This window comes from Mobula hypostoma, chromosome 11, assembly GCF_963921235.1.
Source record: "Mobula hypostoma chromosome 11, sMobHyp1.1, whole genome shotgun sequence".
Lineage (NCBI taxonomy): Eukaryota > Metazoa > Chordata > Chondrichthyes > Myliobatiformes > Myliobatidae > Mobula > Mobula hypostoma.
In genome coordinates, this window is record NC_086107.1 from 13,097,230 (window position 1) to 13,117,697 (window position 20,468).

The 20,468-nt window shown below is 42.7% G+C and overlaps 1 protein-coding gene across 3 annotated transcripts in view; it reads left to right on the forward strand.

Moving 5' to 3' along the window:
• shank2b (SH3 and multiple ankyrin repeat domains 2b) overlaps window positions 1-20,468 on the forward strand; it is a 1,127,200-nt gene that overhangs the window by 993,600 nt on the left and 113,132 nt on the right. For all 3 annotated transcript variants that reach the window (XM_063061684.1, XM_063061685.1, XM_063061687.1), the window contains exon 17: window positions 9,170-9,305. In XM_063061684.1, the coding sequence (XP_062917754.1) occupies window positions 9,170-9,305 (136 nt within the window). The remainder of the gene's footprint in view (window positions 1-9,169; window positions 9,306-20,468) is intronic.

Genomic DNA, 20,468 nt, shown 5'->3' on the forward strand with positions numbered 1-20,468 from the left:
ACCACGAATGTCCTTGGCAAATTCTTCTACAGAAGTAGTGTGCCATCGCTGCCTTCTGGGCAGTGTCTTTACAAAATGAGTGACCCCATTCATTATAAATACTCTTTAGAGATTGTCTGCCTGGCGCCAGTGTTAGCATAACCAGGAATTGTGATATGCATCAGCTGCTCCCTTGGCTTCACCTGACCCTGATCGAGAGGGCTGGCAGGTGCCACACCTTGCCCAAGGATGACCGGCAGGCTAGTGGAGGGAAGGAGCGCCTTGTACCTCCTTAGTATCTCCACCCCGCCACCCAGCATTCAGTAGTATAAACTTAAAAAAGAACAAATGTAGCACCATGCTCTTCACATAACCCCCTGGGGTATTATCCCTTTCTTTATTCAGTGACTTCTCCGCCTGATTCCTAGTGTCAAGGTAATGGAAAGAGTGCATTTAGACTGTGGTCCTTCACCGTGGAGGCTCAGCATTGGCTGCACCGACCTTCGGTGCATTGCTCAGCACGTGTTCCTGCAACCCGGGGTCAGCCGTTTTGCAGGATTCCCTTACAGATCTTCCGCAGTGCTGGAAAACCGACAACCTTTCGGCAGACCAAAGACATCTTTCATCAAGTTGATGACCTTCCAGCAGCACTTGATGTCTGCCTTGATGTGTGCCCCTGGCAGTAGCCCTTAGATCAGAGAGAGACATCCCTGCTGGAGATGACAGGGACACAGATATTTGAATCCATATCCACACCTACCTTGCAAATCAACAGTGGGTGACTTTCTCATCACCACTGCAACTGCAGACATCCCACCTCTCCCGGAACTTCCGGGAGTCTCCCGCAAATTAATAGTGGCTCCCTGATGCCGGCAAATTATACACAATGTCCCGGAAATTGATTTTTTTGAGAGCAAGTGCAAGAGCAAGAAAGCAAGCGCGAGAGAGAGAGAGTGCAAGTGAGAGCGACCGCGAGAGAGAGAGAGCGTGCAAGAGAGAGTGAGAAAGCAAGCGCGAGAGAGTGAGTGAGTGAGAGAGAGAGAGAGCAAGAAAGCGAGCCCGAGTGAGAGAGCGCGCGAGAGCAAGAGCGAGAGTGTTCCAAAAAAATATATAAAATGTACGTCACCCAGACTACACTAAAGTGTAACCCTGCCTAATAGGGGTCAAAAATAATGACAGTGTTGCTCGCTGCACTGTTTGCAACAGTGACTTTTCTATTGCCCATGGTGGGTTAAGACTGTAAAAGACTTGTTGAGGTGAATTTAACAGGTGTCATTTGTTCATTAGCATAGCTAACGTTATTTAAACTGGCTGGCTGGCTGCTCAGGAGCTACTCTATTGCAGACATCCCACCTCTCCCAGGAGTCTCCCGCAAATTGATGGTGCTACTTCCCTGAAATGAGTTTTTGCAGGGTGGGATGTCTGAAACTGTCCCGAGGGCAGAATGCATTGGGAATGATGTCATATGTACTGGAAAGATCTGACTCAATACATGGCCTGACTAGACAGTCCACAGGACAACAATGACAGCAGTCACCACAGTTCAATTCCCACCACAGCCTGTGAGGAGTTTGTATGCTCTCCCTGTGACCGTGTGGGTTTCTTCTGGGTGCACCATTTTCCCCCCGCATTCCAAAGGCATATGGTTAGGGTTAGTGAGTGCGCACATTCTATGTTGGCACTGGAAGCATGGCAGCATTTGTGGGCTGCCCAATACAATCATCACTGATTTGATTTCAATGTACATGTGACAAATAAGGCTATTTTTTAATCTTCATCTAAGGCGGACTGAAGAGGTTTGGAGACGGCCTTTTGAATGATAAGAACTGGGGTTGTATTGCCTTTGAGTGTCAAGTCTAAGTATTTAGATTCTTTCTTCTTGAAAGTAGTCATTGCTCAGAACTTAGGGACATTAGTTGTCTACCTCTGCCTGAATGTTTTCAAGGTCCCTCTGCAAGCAGGCCTGGACTACCTCAATTACTGAGTTGTCAGTGCAATTGAACAACATGCATTCATCTGTGAATATCCCCACTTCTTTCCTGGTGATGGGAGGATGATTATTGATGATGCAGCTGAAGATGATTGGCCTTACCATTTCAAAAGGTTCTGAACTATGGAGTATAAGACCATAAGGCTATAAAATATTAGAGCAGGATTACACCATATGGCTCATCTGCTCTGCCATTCCATCATAGCTGATTTATTTTCCATCTCCATCCTTCTCCCCGTAACCTTTGACACCCTTATTCATCAAGAACCTATCAACCTCTGCTTCAAATATACCCAATGACGTGGCTCCACGATCTGTGGCAATGAATTTGATAGATTCACCACTCCCTGGCTAAAGAAATTCTTCCTCATCTCTGTTCTAAGGGATGTCCATGTATTCTGAGGCTGTGTCCCCTGGTTCTAGGCTCTCCCACTATTGGAAACATCCTCCCCAAGCCCACTCTACCTAGGCCTGTATAGATGTCCATGTTCAATCGTAGGCATCTTGAATGTTTTATCGTTTATCAATTACTTTCTAAAATTTCTGTTCCAATAGCTATGTGGCTGCATGTTGTACAGAGTAAGCTCCTACAACAAGCAGATAATCAGTCTCAGTAATGATGGGTGAGAGATGTGTAATGTAGGACATCAGGGATAACTTGTGGGTTCTAATAATGTGCTGGGACCTTTTAAGTCCATATAGAGGGTCGGGATGTTTTACTTTAACATTTCACAGAAATGATTGAACTCTGTCATGAGAATCTTCTCAGGAGTATCAGCCTAGATTTCCACATTCAAGTCACTGGCCACCAATTTTTATTTATTTATTTATTCATCAATACCACGTAGAGTTGGCCCTTCCAGCCCTTCAAGAAAAGCCAACCCAGCAATCCCACAACCTGATTAACCCTAACCTAATCATGGGACAATTTACAATGACCAATCAACCTACCCAGTACATCTTGGACTGTGTGAGGAAACCAGAGAAAACCCACGCATTCCACGGGGAGGGCATACAGAGACTCCTTGCAGAAAGGTGCCAGAATTTACCTCCAAACTCCAGATCACCCCGAGTTGTAATGAAGTTGAGCTAACCGTTATGTTACCATAGTGCCCAATTTGGTCACAGCTGACTTTGAAATGCTGATGTTGCCAGTTGATGTAGTTTACTTGGATTTTCAGAAGGCCTTTGACACTGTGTTGCGCATGAAGCTGCTAAATGAGATAAGAGCCCATGATATTACAGGAAAGGTACCAGATGGGTAGAAGATTGGCTCTTTAACAGAAGGCAAATAGTACCTTCCAGTCAAGATAGCACCAGTGAACAACGATTCCTCGGGTGACATCTTCCAGATAGCTGATCTCTTCAGTTATTTCACTTTCTCTACATCTTCTGCCTGTTCTGTTTGTCTTGGTTGTGATTTGGAAACTGTTGGATCCTGTGACATGCAGTTTGGAGTTCTATTGAAGGATCTAGTGCTCTGCCGTCCCTGAAGAGGACCAACAGCACATGCTGCTTTGTAGAGAAGACCAAGAGCATGTGTTGCTTCATGGAGAAGACCAGGGATGGGGCACGGGGTCATGAACAACTCCATTTCAAAGCATCGAGGAAGATTGAAGCATTGAGGCAAAGGAGTAAGGTGTCAGGGGTCGCTCTCCATGGAGACCACGGGGTTAACGGCAGTCAGTAGCCAGGTCAGCGGCATTCAGACCTGGATGGCGATCACTCTTCATGAAAGGACTGAGCTCGTGCAGCTGCTGTCCTCATTGCTGACTTAAGGATGCTTTTGAAATTCTGAGATACATGTGATTACTGGACTATAGCTTATATTGGTCTCCTTTAGTTTTGGTATTTTCTTCCTCGTTGCTGATTGGTGGGTGAGTAGTATGTTACTTGTTGTGTGGGGAGGAGTTGGAGATTTGGCGTCTGATGTTCCTGTTGGTGGTTTTCTGTGTGGGTGATCTGTTAGTCTTTTGTGTGTGAGAGAAGGGGTTGGGAGTTTGAAGCTAGAGAGAAGTTTGGGGTTTGTGACCTTGTTTCTTTTTTTTCTTTTTCGTGCGGGGTGGGGAGGGTTGATATATTTTATTTCAACAACTTGCATGTTTTCACTGTATTTCATGGCTATCTGGAGAAGACGAATATCAGTGTTGTATTGTACATGCATACTTTGACAATAAAACAAATCTTTGAATCTATGAGTGAGCATAGAGGAACCTGTCACTAGTCAGCTGATGTAACTAGTGAATTTCCGCAGCGGTCAATGTTGGGTCTGCTACTTTTCACATTATATGGCAGTAGGATGATTGAATTCATCGCTTTGAGGCCAAGTTTACAGATGATACAAAGATACGTCAGAGGCAAGTAGTGCTGAGGAAGCAGGGAGTCTGCAGAAGGAATTGAAGAGATTGGGTGAATTGGCAAAAAAAGTCGCAAATGTAGGGAAGTGTATGGTCATGTGTTTTGGTAATGGAATAAAGGTGTCGACGGCTGTCTAAACAAGGAGCAATTTCAGAAATCAGAGGTGCAAAGGGACCTGGGAGTCCTCATGAAGGATTCTTGCTGACTGAGTCAGTAATAAGGAAGGTACAGTAATTGCAATGTTAGCATTCATTTTGAGAGGAGTTCAATATAAAAGCAAGGATGTAATGCTAAGACTTTATATGATGTTGTTTAGACAACATTCAGAGTATTGTGGGCATTTTTGGGGCCCATATCCAAGAAGTGACATGCTGGCATTGGAGAGGGTTCAGATGACAATGATGCCAGGAATGAAAGGGTTAATGTATGAGAAGCATTTGATGGCTTTGGGCCTGTAATTGCTGGGGTTTAGAAGAATGGGAAGGGAGGATCTCATTGAAACCTATCGAATATTAATAAGCCTGGAGAGAGTGAACGTGAAGAGGATGTTTCGAATAGTGGGAGAGTCTAGGGCCAGAGGGCCTCAAAATAGAAGGACATCCCTTTGGAACGAAGATGAGGTGGAATTTCTTTAGCCAAAGGGTGTTGAATCTGTGGAATTCATTGGCATGGACAGCTGTGAGAACAAGTCATTCAGTATATTTAAAGTGAAGGGTGATGGATTCTTGATTAGTAAGAATGTCAAAGGGTTCAGGGAAAAAGAAGAATAGAATTGAGAGGGAAAATAAATCAGTTATGATTGAATGTTGGAGCAGACTAAATACGCTGAAAGGTCTACTTCTGATCCTATGTCTTACAGTACTATGGCAGGAATGGAGTTAAAGACGCTTTTGGCCATTGGTGAACTTCTACAGGATGACAATAGTGGAAGAATTGTCAACATGTCAGGTCAAAACCAAGTGGTTTTGAAACCCTGCTCGACTCGCTGAGCACCTCCAGCAGATTGTTTGTTGCTCGAGATTCCAGCATCTGCATTCTTCTGAAGTCTCACATTGCTTTACTTACTTGCCACTGCAGACTTGCATGTCCAGTTCACATGACAGATTAGCAGAGGAATTAATGAGTATTAACTATTTCTTAATGCTACCCTTGTCAGTTGTGAATATATCAGAGGGGAAATAAAGCCTGAAGTCAGGCAATTGCTCTGCCCCAAGACTGCAAGAAATTGCAGTGTTCTGGGTACAGCTCAATCCATCACAAAAGCCTGCCTCCCCTCCATGGACTCTGCCTACACTTTTTACTGACTTGGAAAACCAGCCAGCATAATCATAGACCAGGGGTCCCCAACCTTTTTTGCACCGCGGACCGGTTTAATATTGACAATACTCTTGCGGACCGGCCGACCGGGGGGTGGAGGGGTGTTCAAGTAGGGTTAAACTCACCTCAACATGTCTTTTACAGTTAGGGTTGCCAATTTTCTCACTCCCAAATAAGGGACAAAAGTAGCAGTAAATTCCAGGACACTTTACCCCTGGAAAGACCACCATGACCATGAAGCCTTGCACAGGCACCTGTGTGTGCATGTGCGTACGTGCCGAATTTTTCCCCACTAATCGGTTTTGCCTTCATTTTCCCGACTATACTGTACATACATTATTTCTACTTTATATAGGCTGTGTATTTATCATATCATTCCTACCCTTACTATATGTTAGTGTAATTTATTTTTGGTTATATGTGTTATTTGGTATGATTTGTTAGGTTATTTTTTGGGTCTGGGAACGCTCAAAAATTTTTCCCATATAAATTAATGGTAATTACTTCTTTGCTTCACGCCATTTCGGCACGAAAAGTTTCATAGGAACGCTGTACCTTAGCGGGGGAAATACGGGACAAACCAATTTAGCCCAATATACGGGATGTCCTGGCAAATACGAGACAGTTGGCAACCCTATGTTCAAGTTCAACAGTGCGTAGCAGGGAATGAGGAAAGGTGCAGCTGACTCATATCGTTTCCTCACGGCCCGGTAGCACATGCTTTGCAGCCCAGTACCGGTCCGGTTGGTGACCACTGTCATAGACCATTCCCACCTTGGACAGTGTGGGCAGCGCTGTAGCATAGGGGTTAGCACAACACTTTACAGTACAGGCAACCAGGTTCAATTGCCGTCGCTGCCTATAACGTTGTCCCTGTGAAGGAATCTGTATGTTCTCCCCGTGACTGTGTCGCTTTCTTCCACATGCTCCGGTTTCCTCCCACAGTCCAAAGACAGACCAGTTGGTAGGTTAATGGGTCACTGTAAATTGTCCAGTGAGAAGGCTGGGATTAAATCAGGAGAAACGAAACATTGAAAACACTGACCACCAGGCTCAAGAACAGCTTCTATCCCACCGTTATCAGACCACCGAATGGAGCTCTTGTACTTTAAGGATGAACTCTTAACTTCACCATTTACTTCATTATAGCCATTGCACATCATCGTCTACCTGCATTGCACTTTCTATTTGACTGTAACACCATACTCTGCATTCTGTTACTGCTTTTCTCTTGTACCAGCACGAAGCACTTCTGTTTTCAAATGGCATGCAGAACTGATGTTTTTCACTGTATCGCTGTATGTCAGTAATAAACCAATACCAGCAAATGAATTCCTCTATCCTTGCCTTTCTTCACTTCAGGGAATGAATTCTCTGGTTCAGAATGATGTTACAGTTTAATTTCTGGATGGAGTTTCATCAGTTCTACATCCTGCTCTGCTAATTTTTCCATTTAAAAGCTCTTAGAAATGAAGTACTGCCTTTCCTCTGTAGAGCACCTGTAATTTATGCTTACATCTATTTTTTTTGCCTGCGTTGCAGCAGCTAACAGTTCTAGTGCCACTACTGGAGATTAGGCATCCTTACTTCATTACTTACCCCAGTGATCATGGGAACGGTTTTGAGATTGTGTTTCTCTCAAGGTGTAATCCTGTACAGAGCCATTTATTGTCACCTCTTCACCTAACGCCCACCAAGTCCACTTGATGAAATTATGGTCTATTGTCATTCAGTCTAAACACTGGGCTTCATTTACCCTCCCATCCAGACCCTTCATTTTACCTGCTGCCTTGGCTTTCTCCTCTCAGGTTGTCAAGTCGGCCAGCTTCACTTGTTCAAAATAGCAGATCATTATCTAAAATAAAAGGACCCTGTCTCTTCACCACGTGAAAGCTCAAAGTCATCTCTGGTCATTTTGTTTAAATTACCTTGCAAAGTGACTTCTGCTTAATGGTTAGTGCCCCCCCACTTGCTCATTCCTGCTTTCAATATTGAACTGGCCTGTTTCCAGTAGTCACCATAGCAAGATTAGCTTGGCTATTGCAGTCAAAATCACCTGCTGATGACCCGGTCAGAACTTCGTCTGATTGCCTGAAGTGTATTCCATATCATAGTTGGAAACCGCAGTGTCTGCAACTTTTATTATTTGTTCATTGACATCATCCAAGCGTTGTTGACAAGCTGGCATATTGTCTGATTCCCAATGCCACTGTGTAGGAGAGCCACTTTCATCAATCACTGCAGTCTTTCAGGTGAAGGTGCTCCCACAGAGTTGTTGGTGAAGGAGCCCTCAGATTTAGGCCTAGCAACAGTGAAGGTGCAGCGATATACTTGCAGGCCGCAATGTTTTGCAGCTGGGTAGGGAACCTACAGAAGGTGGTAGGTTTTCCTTCATGCCGAGAGAGGTTTGTAAGATGTTGTCCAAGGTGTATCTTGTTGTCTAAGATCTATCTCTTTCATACCTGTTACTCTAAGTAGATGGAGGTTTAAAAGGTGTTGTCTTAGCTCTGTCTTGTGTTTTGTTGCCGCAAATAGTTCAGGATCTACACCAAGTGTTCCCAACCTGCAGTCCATGGACCCCTAGCTTAATGGTATTGGTCAGTGGCATACAAAAGTTTGGGAACCCCTGTTGCATACTATCTTCATGTGGTAGAAATATCTGTAGGATTATCATTAAGGATAAACCATACTGAAGGAGGAATTCAGAAATTGCTATTATCCAAACAATGAGGCAGGTATATGAGGTGAACACACATACAAGGTGCTGGAGGAAATCAGGAGGTCAGGCAGTATAGTCAACGTTTCAGGCTGAGACCCTTCATCACGACTTGAGAGGAAGGGAGAACAACCAAAATAGGAAGGCTGGGGGAGGGGTGGAGAGAAAGGAGTACGTTCTGGCAGGTGATTATGAAGCCAGGTGAGGGAGGGAGGTGGGTAGGTTGGTGGGGGGGGGAGAAGTAAGAAGCTAGGAGGTTTTCCCTTTCCCCTTCCTCTCCAGTCCTGATAAACATCAACGTTTTACTCCTTTCCATACATGTTGCCTAATCTGCTGAATTCCTCCAACACCTTGTGTGCGTTCCTCAAGATTCCCAGCAGCTGTAGAATCTCTTGTGTTTAAGATATATCAAGTGAACTGTTAGCAGAGTGCCTACACAATACCCAGCTCCACACCCAAAAAGACCATTTACAAAATTGCCTCCTTACTATTTATCAGATTTTTAGTTTTTCATTGATTCTATTGTATTTATTGGTTCTACGGTGAATGCCTGCAAGTGTATGTACTTGGATAATAAATTTACTTTGAACTTTGATCAGTATATTTCTTGAGTTATGTGTACTGTTGAGCTCATCACTGCTCATGGGACTCGTGTAGGTGAATAAAATGAACAGTAAAATGCCCAAATTTTCTTTCCGGATAGAATAGTGTGACATTAACATGTACTTTACAAACATGCAAGAAGAGGAATGCTGTAGATCTTTGCTGTAAACCACCGTTGTTTTATTTACATTTTCAATCTCGTGCAGGTCAATAATGAAAATGTGGTAAAGGTCGGCCACAGGCAAGTGGTGAACATGATTCGTCAGGGAGGGAATCACTTGGTGTTAAAAGTCGTCACCGTAAGCAGAAATATGGATCCAGAAGATACAGCTCGAAAGAAAGGTACCGATTTAGTTGTACACTGGATCATACTTGTTGCGCAGCATATCCTTATTGACCTAATTGACTGCTATTTATGCACCATCTGTCCTTCATTCCCTTCTTACACTGTCTGACCATATCAGTGGATTCCTTTTTCCCTCATTTTAAGTTCAATTTCAAATGTATTGCCATTCTATTATATGCCCATATGCCACCAAATGAAACAATGTTCGTCCGTAGCAAGGCGCACCACACAGTGCATATAACTAAAACCACACACATGGGTCTGGACATCAGTACTATGTCCTCTGCTGTCTAGCACTATGGTACACTGCTTGTCTCCTTGTGAGGATGCATACACCCTGTGAGCTTAGCCCCCTGCATGTCAAATTGTGGCAAATGCCAGAGACAACCTGTTAGAATAGCTCACCAAATATGCAGTAAAAGAGGCGGGTTCTAAAAAACGCCTGAGTGGAAGAGAGTCAGAAAGGTTTAGGGAGAGTGGCCCAGAACAGAAGGAGCTGGAAAGTTGAAGACACGGATGCCTTTGATCACAGAGTCACACCGAGTAGAATCAAACCCCACCAACTCCACAATAACCATCAAGCATCTATCTACACTAATCCCATATTCAGAGGCTTCCAGTGGTCAGAATTGACAATGGATGGTGCAACCTAGCTATATAGAAATGCAAGCCAAGATAGTACAATATGGGGAGCAAGCTTCTGCCCATGTAGCAGGCTCCCCCTCTTCACACGTCGGATGAAGCTAAAGCAATGGCAGAGACTGATACAGTTTGGTATCAATGGCATAGCAGGAGCTGCCAGTCAGTGTTGAACTCAATGTAGGATGACCTTAGCGACTCCAGCTCCAGATCTTTCTTCAGGACTTACTCCCAAAGCCTTCCCCATTAGAGGATATAGCCACATGGCAGCAGAGTTTTGAGATCATATTTTTCCTTCTCCTAGATTGGCTGACAAGCCCCATCTGCCCGATTGATTGGTTTTAAGGCACCAGTAAACCACCTTCGTCCCTTCTCCTGTCAGTTCAAAACAGTTGCACTGGGTCTAGTAGCTAAGGCACACATGAAAGCCAGGAGCTGGTCTGTGGTTGTCAGAGGATATTTGAGGTGCACGCCATTTGAGAGCATTTAATAGGTAGGGGAAACTTTCCCCATGACTCTAACACTGGCTATGGCAAGGAACCAACCAGATTTTCCATATATACACTGGGGACAAGTTCCAGTAGCCAGTTAATCTACCAACCTACATCTCTTTAAAACAAGCACATGCTGGAAGCCCACGGGGACACAGGGAGAACGTGCAAACTCCACCCAGACATCACCCAGGGTAGCGGTAACTCCTAGTTTGGTGGAGCTCCACTTGTTGTGCCACTGTGATAACCTGAGTGGACCTCTGAATACCCAAAGGGCCATGCCTTGAGGATTATAGTGATGTAGTTCTAGGAAGGGTTACCAAGATCACAATTGGAAAGAAGCTGAAATCATTAAATACCAGGGGAAAATAACAGTCATAACATGCACATCAATTTCTCTGACTTCCTCTAATTACTCCCTCCCTCCTTTTCCACTCCCCATTCTGGCCCCTTTCTTACATCACTTCCCTCAGGTGCCCCTCCTTCCCTTTCTCCCATGGTTCTTTTCTTTCTTTCTTTTTAAATCTTTTTATTAATTTTTCAAAATTATAAACTCAATAACAAAGTTGGTACAAAGAGATTGGAAAAATGTTCATCAGCATATATAAAATGAATTTTAAGTAACATAGAAATAAAAGCCTTCCAAACTCAAAATGAGATTAAACATTAACAAAGAAATAAAAAGAAAAAAAATACATAAACAAAAAAAACCCCAAAAGAAAAAAAGAAAAAAAAAGGCAAAACAGGGCTAGACCAACAACTTGTATCAGACAAGATCCATAATATCGCTAACTCTACTCCTACATATAATTTTAGAAAAAAGATTCGGAAAGGTCAGATTACATCATATGAAAATGTTGCATAAAATGTTTCCAGGTATCTTCAAATTTAACCGAAGGGTCAAAAATATCACTTCTAATTTTTTCTAAATTTAAACTTAATATGGTTTGAGAAAACTATTGGAATGTAGTTGGAGAGTTAATTTCCTTCCAGTTCAACAAAATAGGTCTTCTCGCCATTAAAGTAACAAAAGCTATCATTCGACAGGCTGAAGAAGACAAAGATCTATGTTCTACCACTGGCAATCCAAAGATTGCCGTAATAGGATGGGGTTTTAAATCAAAGCATAGAACTGTTGAAATAATATCAAAAATGTCTTTCCAATATTTTTCCAAAAGAGGACAGGACCAAAACATATGAGTTAAAGAAACACTTCAGTGTGACATCTATCACAAGTAGGGTTTATATGGGAATGAAACGGGCTAGTTTATCTTTGGACATATGAGCTCTGTGTACTACTTTAAATTGTATTAAAGTACGTTTAGCACATATCGAAGAAGTACTAACTAATTGAAAAATTTTATTCCTCATGGTTCACTGTCCTCTCTAATCAGATTCCTTCTTCAACTCTTTACCTTTTCCACCTATCATCTCCCAGCTTCTCACTTTGTATCCCTGCCCCCCTGCAGCCTCCCCAACTCACCTTACCCCTCACCTATCACCCACCAGCATGAGCTCCTTTACTTCCTTCCTATTCTGGCTTCTTCCCCCTTCCTTTCCAGTCCTGACAAATGGTTTGGGTCCCTTATCTTAGAAAGGATGTGCTGAAAATGGAGGGGTCTAAAGAAGGTTCACGAAAATCATTCCAGCATTGCATGGCTTGTCACATGAAGAGCATTTGATGGCATTGGGCCTGTATTCACTAGAATTCAGAAGAATGAGGGGTGACTTCATTGAAACCTATCGAATGGTGAATGGCCTTGTAGAGTGGATGTGGAGAGGATGTTTCCTATGGTGGGAGAGTGTAGGACCAGAGGATTCAGCCTCAGAATAGAGGGTGTCTTTTTAGAATGGAGATGAGGAATTTCTTCAGCCAGAGAGGGGTGAATCTGTGGAATTCTTTGCCACAGGCAAATGTGAAGGCCAGGTCTTTATGAATATTTAAGGCAGAGGTTAATAGGTTCTTGATTGGTTAGGGCTTGAAGGGATACAGAGAGAAGGCAGGAAATTGGGGCTGAGGGGAAAAATGGATCAGCCATGATGAAATAACTGAGCAGACTCGATGGGCCAGATATTCTAATTCTGCTCCTGTATCTTATGGATTCAACTCTAAACTTTGATACTTTAGTCCTCTCCATAGATGCTGCCTGACCAGCTGAGTTCCTCTAGTATTTAGTGTGTGTTGCTCTGGACTTCCGGGATCTACAGAATCTCTTGTGTTTAAGTGTCATAAAATTGTGCATCCAACTCACTTTACATGTGCAAATGCAAGTGTATAACTGGTAAATAACTTTGCCATTGCTCTGATGCCATGCTCTTTCCGTGTAATTCTTACACACTGCCAGTTGAACACTGATTTAGAATCTCTTAAAATATTTGCATCCCTTTTCTCTATAAAAGGAAATTATCATTGTATAGCTCACAGGTCCGCGTGGGCAGGTTTTCCAAAATAAATCTTAACAGCACACAGCTGCTAAGCAACATCACAGAGAGATTGCCAAAACAGCATGCATTTCTTGGTGGAGAAATTTTTCAAGAAGATTTATAGGGAGTGTGTCAAAATGCCGATGCATTACAATTCTGGCAAGAAAAGGCAATGAAATGTCACAGAAGCAACATCCAGGCTGTTCCTATCTCAGAATGAGCGATGGAATTTGATCATCTTCCAAAGATAAGATTAATATGACAAGTTAATTGAACCATTTCATCTGTAAGCAGCCCAGTTTAAACTTAGGCCGGTACAGATTATTGTTATTTAAACATCCTTATTTTTGTCTTTCCGGTGGACTTTGATCTTTAAAAAATGCTCATGTCTAAACTTCCTTTAATGTTTTAGTCACATTAGTTTTGTGGTTTGAGCATTATTCTAGTCTCTAAATTTAGGATCAAACCATTAATGGTTATAAGAGCAGGTTTTTTACTACACTACAGTGCACAGTACTGTAGTGATTTTATGTAGTGCACTGCATTGCTGCCACAAGGAAAGCACATTTCATAAGATAAGTACTTACTTACTGTCCCTGATGTTTAGGACAGCAATGAAGGTTCTTCATTTTCATCTGTCCTTACAATTGCACACGGATGTACATTCCAAAACAATTTTGTTTTACCTGTCAGGGTTGTAAGCCCTGAGCTGAACCCTGAAAACTGGAGAATTGGTGACCAGTCTTAGTCTGGCCTCTATCCTTTGACCTTTTTGGCATTGGTGACCCTACCACGAGCCAAAGCACAAGGCCCAGACTCCAGCCAACATAGCTCTCTGGGTCATTGAAGCACACAAGCCTCCAGCCCCTCCGACAGGGTTGTGGTCCTCTTGGAGAATGACATATGTGAGTGATGATAAACCTGATTCTGATCTGGGTCTCTATTGTGGATGGAGAGTGGGAAGGGGGCAGAGACAAGGGAATCATGGTTAGGAAAAGGGGAAGGAGGAGGGGAGGGAGTGGGAAGTTCCAGGGAGACATTCTGTAATAATCAATAAACCAATCATTTGAAATTAAATGACTTTGCATGGTGTCTTGGGGCTGGGTGTATCTGCACCTGCACGACCCCCCTCCAGCTCTCCTCTACCACCTGTCTCACACCCCCTCCCATGGCGCTTCACCCTCACACTTCCCAACATGCTTTGCTTGCCACCAGATTAATAAACTTACTCTCTGCTGCACTATGACAAATATAGTACTGTGCAAAAGTCTTAAGCACCCTGCTATACCTACATAGCTAAGACTTATTGCCCAGTACTGTAGCAACACGCACAATAGGACACAGCCTCAGAATAGAGAGGTGTCATTCTAGAACAGAGATGAGGAGGAACTACTTTAACCAGAGAGTGGTGAATCTGTAGAATTTGTTGCCACAGATGGCTGTGGAGACCAAGTCTTTAAGTATATTTAAGGCAGAGGTTGATAGATTCTTGATTGGTCAGAGCAGGAAGGGATACAGGGAGAAGGACTGGGACTGAGAGGATAATTGGATCAGCCACAATGAAATGGCGAGAGGACTTGATGGGCTAAATGGCCTAATTCTGCTCCTCTGTCTCATGATCTTAGGGTCTAAAATGCTGAAGGAACTCAGTAGGTCAGGCAGCATCTATGGAAATAAGTTTACATTTGATGTTTATACAAGATAGACATTTTTCTGTAGCATTAGGACAATGCAGTTAAAGGGCATTATGCATCATGATTGAGACACCTAACATTTTAGGGCAAGTTCTTATTGCCAAACACTACACTTAGTGGGCACTTTATTCGATACCTCCTGTACATAATAATGTAGCCATTGAGTGTAAGTTGAAGCTTATTAATGTTCAACCATACACCTATACGCTGCCAATCAAAACATGTTCCTGGAGGACCAAGGTGAACCACAAGGTACATATAACTCACACGCATCACAGAAAGTAATATTACCGCAAACAAATTAACAAATAATAAGGGGCATTTACGACACAAGTTAAAAAATAAACAAGATAACGCTACTGGCACTTCATATGTCATAAGACCCAAGTGGTGTCAGATTATTCAGTAGTTTCACGGCCTGGGGGAAGAAGCTATTTCCCATCCTAAATGTCCTTGTCCGAATGCTACGGTACCTCTTGCCTGAGATTGTTGGACAAATGGAAGTGATTGTTAGAGCCCTACATGGGCAGTGTGCCTGATAAATATTTCTGATGGGGGGAAGAGAGACTTCAATGATCTTCTCAGCAGTCCTCTGCTGCTGTAGCCCAACCACTTCAAGCTTCAATATGTTGTACATTCAGAGATGCTCTTCTCCACATCAGAAACTCAAATAACACAGCTATTTGAATTACTGTTACCTTCCTGTCAGCTTGAACCAGCCTGGCCATTCTCCTCTGACCTCTCTCATTAACAAGGCATTTTCTGAACAACAAGTGAACCTCTTGACCATGTGGGCATGCTTTTTTTCATTGTGTTGCTCCCGCTTGATTGACTGATTACATATTTGCATTAATGAGCGGGTGTACCTAATAAAATGGCAACTAATTGTAAAACTTTGGGTCCCTTAATTTTTGGTGTCTGTCTGTCATCCATCTGTGATATTGGCTCAGTTGGTTGGACATTTTTCTTTTTATCCTTTTCTTTTCTCCTCTGGGAGAGGAAGACTTCCCTAGTCTGATCATGTCTGCATGTTGTTATGCATTCAGTTGCTGCCACGGGATTAGTTAATCAAATATTTGCATTAATGAGCAGGTGTACAAGATTCGAGTACGTTTATTATCGCAGAATGTATAAGTTATACAACTTTGAGATTTGCTTGCTCACAAGTAGCCACAAAGCATGAAACCTGAAAGAACCCAATTAGAAAAAAAGAATAAAAATAAAAGACCAACACTCGATGCACAAGAGAAAGGAAAAACAAATCATGCAAACAATTAAAACGAACAACAGCATTTCTAACCAAAACTGAGTCCTCAGATCTGAACCCTGGAGTAGGCCCAAAGCCTGGCTTATCAGTTCATCAGGTACATTTCATCATTTCATTAGGTACAGCTGTACCTAATAAAAGTGAACGTCAGCCAGAGAGCTGGAAATGGCAAAGGTGTATGACTCAGCGGCCTGTTACAGAGCAAACACAATTTATTGTATTTAAAGAACAGAGGAAACAAACTACAGCAACCCTCCAAATAAAAGCACGGTAGTTTCTACAGAAAAAAAGTGGTATATAGAGCGTCATAGGAAATCATTCCTGCCTGTGGCCATCAAACTTTACAACTCCTCCCTTGGAGGGTCAGACACCCTGTGCCGATAGGCTGGTCCTGGACTTAGTTCATAATTTACTGGCATAATTTATATATTACTATTTAACTATTTATGGTTCTATTACTATTTATTATTTATGGTGCAACTGTAACGAAAACCAATTTCCCCCGGGATCAATAAAGTATGACTATGACTATATATGGCAAACATTTATCAGCATAAAATTAAGCTCAATCATTTACAAATTTCAGTGTGGCCCGCCTAGGCAGCCTTATCTGAATGGCATGCATATGTGCATGCGCAGTACAACGTAGAACAATACAGCAAATTACAGGTTCTTTGGACCACGATGTTGTGCCCACCCTTTAACCTACTTTAAAATTAATCAAAACCTTCCCTTCTACATGGTTCTCCATTTTTCTTTCAACCCTAATGTCGCTAATGTCCCTAATGTATCCGCCTCTACCACTTCCCCTGGCAGCACATACCACACACCCATCTATCTCCCTGTTTAAAAAAAACCTATCTCAAATATCCCCCCATACTTTCCTCCAAGCATCTTAAAATTATGTCCGTCGTATTTGCCATTTCCATCCTAGGAAAAAGATGCTGGCTCTCCACTCTATCTATGCCTCTTATCATCCTGTACACCTCGATCAAGTCACATCTCATCCTCCTTCACTCCAAAGAGAAAAGCCCTAGCTTGCTCAAACTGTCCTCATAAGATATGCTCTCCAGTTCTGTCAGCATCTCCTCTGCACCCCCCACGTTTGGTCTGACCAGAGCTTTTTTTTAAATTGATTGATTACTATCCAGCACGGAATTGGTCCTTCCAGCCCTTTGAGCTGCGCTGCTCAGCAATCACCCAATTTAATCTGAGCCTAATCACAGGACAATTTACAAATTACTAATTAACCTAGCAACCGGTATGTCTTTGGACTGTGGGAGGAAACCGCAGCATCCAGAGGCATCCCATGCGATCACAGGGAGAACGTATAATCTCTTTACAGGCAGTGGAAGGAATTGAACCCAGGTCACCTGCACTGCAAAGCGTTGTGCTGACCACTACACTACTATTTTTAATTCAGTGAATTAAATAGAACTTGCATGAGGAAATGCAAGACAAATGTTACAAATACTGACAATAATTGTTTTAATATCCGCTGGTGGTAAATTTGTGTCTGTCGGGGAGGAAGTATGCTCAATGTCCCAAGCCTTCTGGTGCTGAGAATGTATGAGGATTATACGTTGATTATTCTCCCTCCTGCAACTGGGTGGGGGAGGGGCTTAATCTTAGATCCTAACCTTAACTTCGCTTTCATCTGGCAACTAAATAATTCAGAGAAAAAGCAGATCATTCTGACTTTCAGGCTGATGCCAACAGCTTTACTAGTCAAAGGACCGAGCTCAAGAGCCACACGGTACTGTTACAGCTCTACAAAACTGTGGTTAGACCACACTTGGAACATGGTGTTCAGTCCTCGTTACCTCATTATAGGGGGGCTTTACCAATGGAGCTGAGAAGATTTACCAGGATGCTGCTTGGATGAGAGAGAATGTCTGATGAGGAAAGGTTGAGTAGACTTGGGCTTTTCTTTTTGGAGTGAAAGAGGACGAGAGGGCTCTTGACAGACGTGTATAAGATCATAGGTAGAGAGGACCTTTTTTTCCTTGGGCAGCAATGGCTAATACCAGAGGACATCCTTTTCTGATGAGTGGAGGAAAGTTTAGCGGAGATGTCAGAGGTAGGTTTTTTTTTACAGAGACTGGTAAGTGTCTGGAGTTCACTGCCAGGAGTATTGGTCAAGGCTGATATGTTAAGAGACTCTTAGACAGGAATATGGATAAAAAAGAAATAGAGGTTTATGGGCTATGTAGGAGGATAGGGTTAGATTGCTCACAAAGTAGGTTAAAAAAAGGCAGCATAAAATTGTGAGCCGAAGAGCCTTTATTGTAATTTTATTTTCTATATTCTACTGTATATTCTCCCCTCTCCTCCCACCTACTGCAATTCACCTTATCAATATAAGCCCCCCTTTCCTCCCGAATTTCTTCACAACAATCTGCATTCCTCTGGTGCTTGATTTTGTTTTTAATATCTTCTCATAGTGTAGTAGGAAGCTGTTCAGCCCATTGATTCTATACCGTCCTTCAGTGTAATCCAGTTCCCCCCCCCCCCCATTATTTCCATGTATCCTATTCTCTCAGGCATGTCTATCAACTCCCTCCAATTATCTCTCCACACTCTAATACCTCAGAGATAACTTGTAGTGACTGGTTCACACACCTACTGTACCTGCACATCTTTAGTCCATGGGAGGGAACCAGAACATCCATGGAAGTTCACCCATTCAACGGAAAATTGTGCAAACTCCACAAGATTGCACCAGACTTGGGTCACTGGAGTAATGAGGCCAAAGTTCTACCTGCTCCCTCACGCCAGCCACTCACCTCCCCATCACCATGTGAAATCACGCATCAATCATCTCCTTCAAGCCCCTTATTAATTTTAAGATCTAATTCAGAACCATTTTTTCTGTTAAAAGACCAATTAATAATTTTTTTTTAAATGTAGCATAAATGTAGGTGAAGTTTATCAGCACGTATCTCTGTTCACCATGGCATAATCTCTGAAAAATAATGTTAAGCTAAGTAAAACAAAGCAAAATTACCTTCATAAAGTGGTTAAACAATCTGAAATTTACTACTTTGTGATTCAGTCTAAAAATATCATCATCCTCATTATCTGCTGTGTCGTATGAATAGGCGACCATGACTGTTCTTGGTAGCTTGCTTTTCTACAGAAGTGGTTTGCCATTGCCGCCTTCTGGGCAGTGTCTTTACAAGACAGGTGACCGCAGCCATTATCAATACTCTTCAGAGATTGTCTGCCTGGTGTCAGTGGTCACATAACTAGGACTTGTGATATGTACCAGCTGCTTATATGACCATAATGGCTTCATGTGACCCTAATTGGGGATGGGCGTGCTTAGCAGATGCTGCACCTTGTCCAAGGGAGACCTGCAGGCTAGCGAAGGGAGGGAGTGCCTTACCCCACCTTTGGAAGAGACGTATATATATACAAACATTGTTTTAACTGTTCTTTCTCCTATTTCACCATCTATCCTTGTCTATCTTTTCTGATGAAGGGTCTTCAAATTGAAAATGTAAATCTAATTCTCTTACATCGGATATTGTCTGGCTTGCTGAGTGTTACCAGCCATTTTCTGTTTTTATTTCAAATTTCCAGCATCTGTAAAATTTTTTTTGATTTTCCTTTTTTAATGACTTCCAGCAAATGCCAAATTCTAATTCTGCCTAAACACATTGCTCAGGGATAACATTCTATTTTTTTTATGTAAGCTTCAAATTCACATGAAGGTTACACTGATGTTAATTAACCGCCAGCTTCTTCAGAAGCATTTACACATTTATTCTAACCTATCCTTGAATGCTAAATAACAGAAGCAGTGTCACAGAGATGGTGACATTCACCCTGTTGACAAAGAAAATAATTTAGGCTAAGGATTTACTAATAGATAAGTGAGGTTCGGTTATGGATTGAGGAAGGTAAAACAGACAGCCTTTTAACTTATAATGAGCATGATTTAATGTTAATCCTCCCAACATTAGTTCTTCTGTTCTTATTTCTGAACTTCATCAACTGCATACATCTATAGATCCCTTTAAGTTATGGTGTTGGTTGATAGGGTCATTCAGAAGGTGTATGGTCCATTTGTCTAATTAGCTGGGGGATTAATTTCAAGAGCCAGAAGATAATGATGCAGCTCTATAAAACGCAAACAACAGGAATTCTGCAGATGCTGGAAATTCAAGCAACACACATCAAAGTTGCTGGTGAACGCAGCAGGCCAAGCAGCATCTATAGGAAGAGGTGCAGTCGACGTTTCAGGCCGAGACCCTTCGTCAGGACTAACTGAAGGAAGAGTGAGTAAGGGATTTCAAAGCTGGAGGGGGAGGGGGAGATGCAAAATGATAGGAGAAGACAGGAGGGGGAGGGATAGAGCCAAGAGCTGGACAGGTGATAGGCAAAAGGGGATACGAGAGGATCATGGGACAGGAGGTCCGGGAAGAAAGACGGGGAGGGGGGGGTGACCCAGAGAATGGGCAAGAGGTATATTCAGAGGGACAGAGGGAGAAAAAGGAGAGTGAGAGAAAGAATGTGTGCATAAAAATGAGTAACAGATGGGGTACGAGGGGGAGGTGGGGCCTAGCGGAAGTTAGAGAAGTCAATGTTCATGCCATCAGGTTGGAGGCTACCCAGACGGAATATAAGGTGTTGTTCCTC